Below are 8,475 nucleotides of genomic sequence, written 5' to 3' on the forward strand. Positions count from 1 at the left end.
AAAACACATGCACATAACTTCCTCATCTGATCAGCCAGCTTTGACTTCTGCTTTGTTCTGAGGGTAAGTAGCTTGTTCTGTCTTAACTGTGTCGTTTGGCTGTTAATTTTGATGGAGATAACAAATGTTCTTATCTTAATGTAATGTGTTAGAAAAAGACAGATAAGAGACTATTCTTTTTTTAAGCCAAAAAACACAAATGTGCACATAGTCTGGCTACTGCCAATGGGCACTCTCTGAGGACTAAAACATTGGTAACACTTTACAATAAGGTTTTGTTTGTTAACATATGTAAACACATTAGGTATTGTGAATAAATAATGAACTATATTCTTTTACAGCATTTATTAATCTCGGTTAATGTTTATAATAAAATGTTTCATAATGCATAAACTAACTTAATGTACTGATACAGTTTTAAAATGAAAAGTTGCATATTTTGAAGTTCAACTTTAAACATTTGTGCTAAAAAGTTGGCAATTGTTCATTGTTCGTTCATGTTGTAATATATCTATTGTAGTTAAAGGAATATTCCAGGTTAAATACAATTTAAGATCAATCGACAGCATTTGTGGCATACTGTTAATAACTACAAAATTTAATTTAGACTTGTCCCTCCTTTTCTTTTAAAAAAGCAAAAATCTGGGTTGCAGTGAGGCACTTACAGTGGAAGTGAATGGGGGCGAATCCGTAAACATTAAAATACTCACTGTTTCAAAAGTATAGCCACAAGACATAAACAATATGTGTTAACATGATTTTAGTGTGTTAAAATCGCTTACTAACCTATTCTGTGTAAAGTCATATCTAATCTTACAATGTAAACCCTTAAACAACCATAAAAATGATAATTTAAACAACTTTGAAACTCAAATAATACACAAGTTGTAAGCACTTTATAAAATTATAAGCGTCACATTTCTGCCTTTAAACCAGGGGTGGGCAACTATTTTGTTTAGGGGCCACATCAGGCTTTAAGTAGTGCATAGGGGGCCACATTGTATTCCTTTTGAGATACAATTTTCTGCATTGATTTGGTTTTTGTAACTTTTAAGCCCAGAAATATTTGTGTACTCAATTTTCTGAAGTGTATCCATGACTAGTGAGACTATTCTGCAATTGCATTAAGTATTGTATTGCTCTACATATGTTAATCATTTTCAATCAGACGTTCAAAAACTGAATAATGGCTGAGCTTATACATTTATTTTTCCATCTCTACTTCCCTGTTAATTTATTATTCAATTTAACAATTTCTACATCAGGGGTCTGTTTTAATAAAAAATATATTTTTTTTTTATAGAACTTTAAATGTTTGGGCAAAGCGTGCGAGTTTACTTGTTTTTTTCTAAAACATTACCCGTTTACATGCTAAAAGAGTCATGATGTGGGTCTCTCGATGGTTTGACTTTCACCACACAACATCGGCTGCATGACTATGATAAATAATAAATTATTTAATCACTGAGAAGGTTTACCTGAAAAGTAGCACCAAACATCACAAGCAGCCTCAAGAATGGACACAGAGTAGCCGTATAACACTTTTCCTTGAGCAGAATATTACACTACAGATCACTAAATTTGTTCAAAGGGGAAAGCCAGATAGAAAAAGCTCACTCGCTTGCATGGTTGCCAGATTGCACAAAATAAGAATAACATTGGGCAGAATATTTCCAATTTGCGCAAGTATAAATCTCAAACTGGGGTGTTTGCGTATCTTATCTGGCAACCCTGATCATGTTAAACGCTTGTGAAGACACGCCCAATGTAAGTTAACTGAAATATCCAATAAAAAAAAATAAAAAAACACTTTTACCATAAATGAGCCGTGGACCACATTAAACCATGTGGAGGGCCTGATCCTGCCCGCAGGCCGTATGTTGCCAGTGTCTGCTTTAAACCCTCCAAATAGGCTATATAAAACAGTTTTGCATTGTTGTGTTTCTTTATTGGCTTAAACTATAAAGAGCATCTCAACTAAAATAGCAAATCAATTAAAATCGTGTGCATATCATATTGAATGACTTGATCACACTTGTATTTGACTTACAGTATGTCTTTTCTCTATAGGGAACATGATGTACAACACAACAGTGGCAGTCAATACCAGCTATACAGAGATGCCTACAACTATATCATCCCCCCAACTCAACGCACCCTACAAGATTACTTTGATCATCATATATAGTATTGTGCTTCTGGTGGGCATCATGGGCTTAACCCTCATGATGAGCTTATTAAAAACCAACATTCGCTCATTAACCACCATCGCCTTTCTCAACCTGATGGTGGCGCACTTTCTATTTCTGCTCACCGTGCCGTTCAGAATCTACTATTACGTATCCGAAACTTGGGGGCTACACCATGGCATCTGTAAAGTAGTCAGTGCCATGATCCACATCCACATGTACATGGTGTTTACAATCTATGCCATCATTCTTACCTTCCGTTTCTTGCATTATTACAAGAAGACTCAGCGGACGGAGTTCTATCGGCGGCTGCATGCGGTGTGCGCGAGCGCCGTCATGTGGTCTGTGCTGTTACTCATCATGCTGCCGACCGTGCTGTCTCAATACGGCAGCAAGAATGAAGACAATGCCCAGTGCTTCAAATTTGAGAAAGAGTTAGAGAACAAAAGTATCTATGCTCTGAACATGATTGTGTCTATTACTATTGTTCTTGTGTCATTCGTTCAGACCTGCATTCAGATGATCATTCTGCACGCAATGATACAGAAGTACGGACCCGCCAGTCGCTCCCAGCAGGAATTTTTGGTCCAATTGAAGAACCTCTGCTTTGTACTTATCATGCTCACCTGCCTGGTGCCATATCAACTGTTTCGGCTGCACTACCTGAAACACGTTAAGGACCTTAATAAGATAAACGAGGTGTTCCTGGCCATCACAGCGCTCACCTGTTTCGACATGCTGACATTCACTGGGAGAGGGGTGTGGCGGGTGTGCTGTTGAACCTAAAGCTGAGGAACAGTAGTCAGCCCGCGTTATTTGCACATCACTGATGACCAGTCCAGGCCTGCAGAGATGAAACTGCTAAACTCTTGGAAAAAGGTGTCCGAAGTCATAGTATAAGCGAATGAGAGTAACAGACCAAGTGGCAAACAAACTTTTAATAAATTAAATTAAAATTACAATATGAACCATAGTTTTCTCAAATATACACACTTGTCTTACTTTAGGCATGCTAAAGTGTTTGTTTCTACAGTAGTCTAAACATGTGGTGCACAGTAAAACATTTCAAACAACTACAATTTAAAGGAATATTCTGGGTTCAATACAAGTTAAGCTTAATTGAAAGCATTTGTGACATAGTATTGAGTACAACAAAAAATCATTATGACTCATCCTTCCTTTATTTAACCTGGAAAGAATCTCTTTTACAGAAGTGTCCTGGCCACCACAGGCAGCCGCTGATGTTTACAGTCTTAAATAACATATAACGCTAAAAAAAAAAAAAAGTATTCTCGAAGTTAAAAGAGAAAAAATATTTAAAAACATTTGCAAATTGTGGGGGCCTGGGTAGATCAGCGTGTATCGATGGTGACTACCACCCCTGAAGTCACAAGTTTGAATCCAGGGTGTGCTGAGTGACTCCAGCCAAGTCTCCTATAAGCAACCAAATTGGCCCGGTTGCTAGAGAGGGTATTCACATGGGGTAACCACCTTGTGTTTGCTATAATGTTCTCACTCTCGATGGGGTGCGTGGCGAGTTGTGCATGGATGTTGTGGAGAATAGCATGGGCCTCCACACATGCTACGTCTCCGCGGTAACGCGCTCAACACGCCACCTGATAAAATGCGTGGATTGACGGTCTCAGATGTGGAGGCAACTGAGATTCACCCTCTGCCACCCGGATTGAGGCGAGTCACTACGCCGCCACAAGGACTTAGAGCACACTGGGAACTGGGCATTCCAAATTGGGGAGAAATTAAACAAATTTGCTTAATCAATTCTCGAATAAAATATTTAAAAGTACATATTGACACCAGTCTTTAAATAATTTTGTAGAATGTCCCAATCACAGGGGGCAGCATACCGAAAAGCTTGTTTCCCTAATTCTGTTCGAACAAATGGAACTGAAAGGCTATCAAATGAAAAACAAGATTTATTTCTGAAAAAAAAGCCTAGCTTTACCTTGAGTTTTGTCCCTAACTGATTTACTACATTAGACTTAAAAGATAATGATTCATCAAACATGGCTTTAGTTTTATCAGCATTTAAAACAAGTTTTAAGCTATAAAGCATTTGTTGCACAACATCAAATGCAGACTGTAGTTGACACACAGCTTGATGTGTAGTGGGAGCACAACAATAAATAACAGAGTCGTCAGCATAGAAATGAAAAATACAATTAATCAAAATCAAGGCAATTAATATAAATAGTAAAAAGTAGTGGCCCCAGAACAGACCCCTGAGGAACATCCTTGGTGATCTGCAAAGGTACAGATCAGTGACCTTCCGTTCGCACCCATTGTGTTCTGTCATTTCAATAGTTCACAAATCCAGATACAGTATTATTGTATAGTCCTATATTTTTAAGTCTAAGTTTCAATATTTAATCATCGACAGTATCAAAGGCTTTAGATAAATCGATACAAAGGGATGCACACTGATCCTTCATCAAGGGCCTTGATGATGTCGTTCACAACCTTTATAGTAGCTGTAGTGGTACTGTGTTTTTTTCCTAAAGCCTGAATGGTTACCAGATAAAATATTATTTCCAGATAAATACAAAGACAATTGTTCACTGATAAAAGTTTCTAAAACCTTTGAAAGAATTCAGAGTTTGGAAATGGGTCTATAGTTATCCAATTTAGTAGGATCCCCACCTTTTAACAAAGGAATAACACATTTCCACATCTTTTAATTTGAGTATAAGGAAAGATTAAAGATATACGTTAATGGAGGACAAATAACGTCTGCTGCTAACATTAAAAATAAAGGTTCTAATTGATCTGGACCAGCTGACTTATTTGTATCTAGTAATTTGAGAGCTGATTGAACCTCATAGATGGTAAACTGCCGAAAACTAAAATTAAGTTTCATTAGACGTCTCTCTCCATAATCAATACCTGATTTCATATCAGTGATTTTAAGTGCCTGAAATAAAGATCCAGTATCAACAAAGTGCTTATTAAAAACAATTAAGCATTTGAACCTTCCTCATAATACATGGAGGAAGCACTGTAGTCTTTTTAGTGCCACATAAAGAATCAATATGTTTTCCAAAATTTCACTGGTTTATTTAAATTCAGTGTAGTTTCAGAGAGGATATATTCAGCTTTAACTCTTCTAAACGCTACTGTACATTTATTTAATAATTGGCTTAAATAGAGCCAATCTGGCCCATGCAACATCATGCTCGTAAAGCAAATTAGATAATGTGGATGAGAATCAGGGTTTATCCCGAACTTTAACTCTATATTTTTTAAATGAAGCATGCTTATTGATAATGGTAGTAGCCTAAACCATCATAAAAATATGTCCAGGCACACTCAACATCTGGTATCAGAAATGCCTTCTCTCAATCAAACCGAGCAAGATTGTGAAAAAAGTCTTGTTCACTAAATTGAGACATGCATCGTCTAAAGATAATACAAGGTTTTATTTTAGGTTTTATGACCGGGATTGGTGATATGTTCCCAGATATCAATAACAAAAGTATTATCATGCTTCTTTGTGCAGTTGATTTAACAGGTGAATCCTTATTCAACAGGCATTGTACGGTGAAAAGGACAATTTTTGATGGTATAATTGTCAGCCTTGATTAATACATACTAAAACATAAAATCTACAAAGACCATAGTCGCTGTGTGAACTGATTATTTTGTAGAAAAATTTGCGTGAGGGAATTAAAATAAATCAGTAAAGAAGTCAGAGTTGTGTTAATATATTTAAGATTTTGTTTAAAAAAAATTTTTTAAATAAAGAATTATGAGAAGTGTCCTTTTTTCCACTTTTTTCAACGCACGTTCCTGCTCAGAAGAGAAAACATGAGCATACATCCCATTTTGATGATGGTTGTATAGTATTACAGGGTTCGTACATATGCTTCATAGTTAAATTCAAGGACTTTCAAGCACATTTTTATTTGTTTTCAAGGACTATACTCTATATGTCATTAAAAAATTGTATTTGATAGTTTTAAATAAAATATTTTATTCATTCAGTTAAATTTTTTTATACCACTTATTACAAGTACAACATATCTCAATGTTCATCTTTAACATTTTGTTCGGTAGCAATTCTTGGTTAATTCTTGATGAAATTGATGTGCAATGGTAGTGTGGTGTGCTCCCTTAAAACGCACTTGAACAACAAAAGTGAATAACTGGGTCTGTAAATAGTAGTCCATAAGACTCATGTGCTGTGTTTTCATGTTTTCTAAAGTCACACAACAGATTTATGTGAGGAACTGACCCAAATGGCAAATGGGTCATTCTCAAAAATAAATAAATAAATAAAAAGTTAAATAAAAGTTGACTTGCCAACTTGCAAAATATTGAAATGTTCCGTTCAGTTCAGTTTTTGGGTAAATATTTTGTAGCAAGTTGATTTAAATTTGTATTCATAAAGGCTGTTGTTCTTTTTTTATTATTTAATTTTATTTCACAAATTAAGCAAGTTACCACTAATGAGGGTTAAATGGGTTACACACCATTTTGAGGGTTCAATAGGCTACAACACCAAATATTATTATGTGAAAATATTAATTAAAATGTGAGTTAATAACTTTTTAACATGCTGGGAAAATTAATTTTTAATCCTTAAAAATTATTTTCCAAAACTTTTTGTATATTTTTTTTAAACATAAACATCGATAACACCAATGCCATGAAATCAAGGAACAAACATTCTTTTAAAATTATAACAATTCTTAATAATAATTTTGTTTTGCTTTCTTGCACACTTGTTTGGCCTTGTAATAATGCTTGTATTAAAAATAAGTAAAAATCATAGAATCATAGAATTGGTGTACCAGATTAAGGGTACAATTATTTATTTTTTTCAGGCAATTGACAATTTAAAATATATTTTCTTCCGAATTTGCAAAAAAAAAGAGTCAATCCATTTCATATGATCAAAGGTTAGGTTTTAGAATGATACATCGTAAGTTTTGTTTTTGCTATTTGAAAGCTTTTTCCTTACTAAAAAGTCGAGGGACATGTTTGTCAACATATTTTCATATTGACCCAAATGTCAGAAAAAAACACTGATCGTTATATATATTATATAGATCAGTGGAAATAACCTATTTTCTTTACACAAGGGGGGCTATACGACTCACAAAACTGAATCCTCCATTGATGTACATTCAAATCTCAAAACGTTTAACATCTTATATAGCCTACATTTTTCACTCTGGAGAGTAATTTTAAATTAAAATTTATAGTTGCAAAGATTCAACATTGTTAAATACGCCACAGCAGTATCTAAAAAAATATATGATTGTGATTGTCCCATTCTGAACAGCGCTGCCAAAAGCAACAAGTGCCACGTGACAACGCCGTCGATACGCTGCCTGCTTTAGTGTGTTTTCCCGAAAATACATAAATAGATGTAATTTATTAAATGATTTTAGCAACGTATTTTATGATTTTAAGCTCTTCTTGGTAAAAAAAAAGAAAAAAAAAAGGATTTATTTTCAAGAGTTTTCAGTAGGCTACTTACATTTGAAAAATCCAAAATCAAGCACTTCTAGCACCTTGAACGAACCCTGGTATTAACAATGGTAAAAAAGGAAGATATTTTGGGGTCAGTCTTATTGTCTTTCAGATGCTTAGAATGCTTTTGAATCAAAGTGGCAAAGGTGTTTCATTAAATGATCAATTTCAAAGTGAATATTTAACCGTGTCTACGCAATACACACATCATTGCAACCAGTCTTTGTATAAAACAACTGTGTGTGTGTTTAGTAATGTTGGGTTTATGTAATGTTGTGTAGCTGCTCTAGAGACCTTGTGTAGCCTACATACCTCAAGATTGGTATTTTAATTTTTCCAAGTTTATTATCAAGGACATTTTCGACAATAACACGTTACATTAAACTCGTAATCAGCTAAAAATCGTTACCTGAACAAGCCGACATCTGGTAATTGATCCTTGCTCATTTATAAGAGAGAGTGGTAAATAGAGATCTGGCGCCCTCTCTTGGCACGTTGAAGAACGCCAGAATACATGACGGGGACAGTTGAAGGGTAAACTTAAATTTCGTTAAAATATATGATTTGGCGTCAACCATCAGGCGGTCAACCATTTTATTTATATGCAGTTTAATTTTTTTTACTTCTTTCCCGAAAATACAAAAAGTCGGTTTCATATGTATAAAGATTAATTAATTAATTAATGCTATCTATTTATAAACACAAATGTTCTTTTCTTTATTTGAAGACGCGTTCTCGTTATTAAGCTTCTGTACGGCGTGAATCCACGCACAGGCAACACGATTCATTTCTT

The 8,475-nt window shown here is 34.8% G+C and overlaps 1 protein-coding gene across 1 annotated transcript; it reads left to right on the top strand.

Moving 5' to 3' along the window:
• On the top strand, window positions 1-6,501 carry LOC127634504 (probable G-protein coupled receptor 141). The gene is made up of 2 exons (XM_052114092.1): window positions 1-63; window positions 2,071-6,501. Exon 2 carries the CDS (start codon window positions 2,076-2,078, stop codon window positions 2,967-2,969), a length of 894 nt encoding a protein of 297 aa, XP_051970052.1. The 5' UTR covers window positions 1-63; window positions 2,071-2,075; the 3' UTR covers window positions 2,970-6,501.
• Window positions 6,502-8,475: the final 1,974 nt, after the last annotated feature.

The sequence above is a fragment of the Xyrauchen texanus genome, chromosome 41, assembly GCF_025860055.1.
Source record: "Xyrauchen texanus isolate HMW12.3.18 chromosome 41, RBS_HiC_50CHRs, whole genome shotgun sequence".
NCBI lineage: Eukaryota > Metazoa > Chordata > Actinopteri > Cypriniformes > Catostomidae > Xyrauchen > Xyrauchen texanus.

Excerpts from the sequence above, each read along its gene's own strand:
- LOC127634504 (XM_052114092.1), top strand. The coding sequence starts at position 2,076 with ATGATGTACAACACAACAGTGGCAGTCAATACCAGCTATACAGAGATG.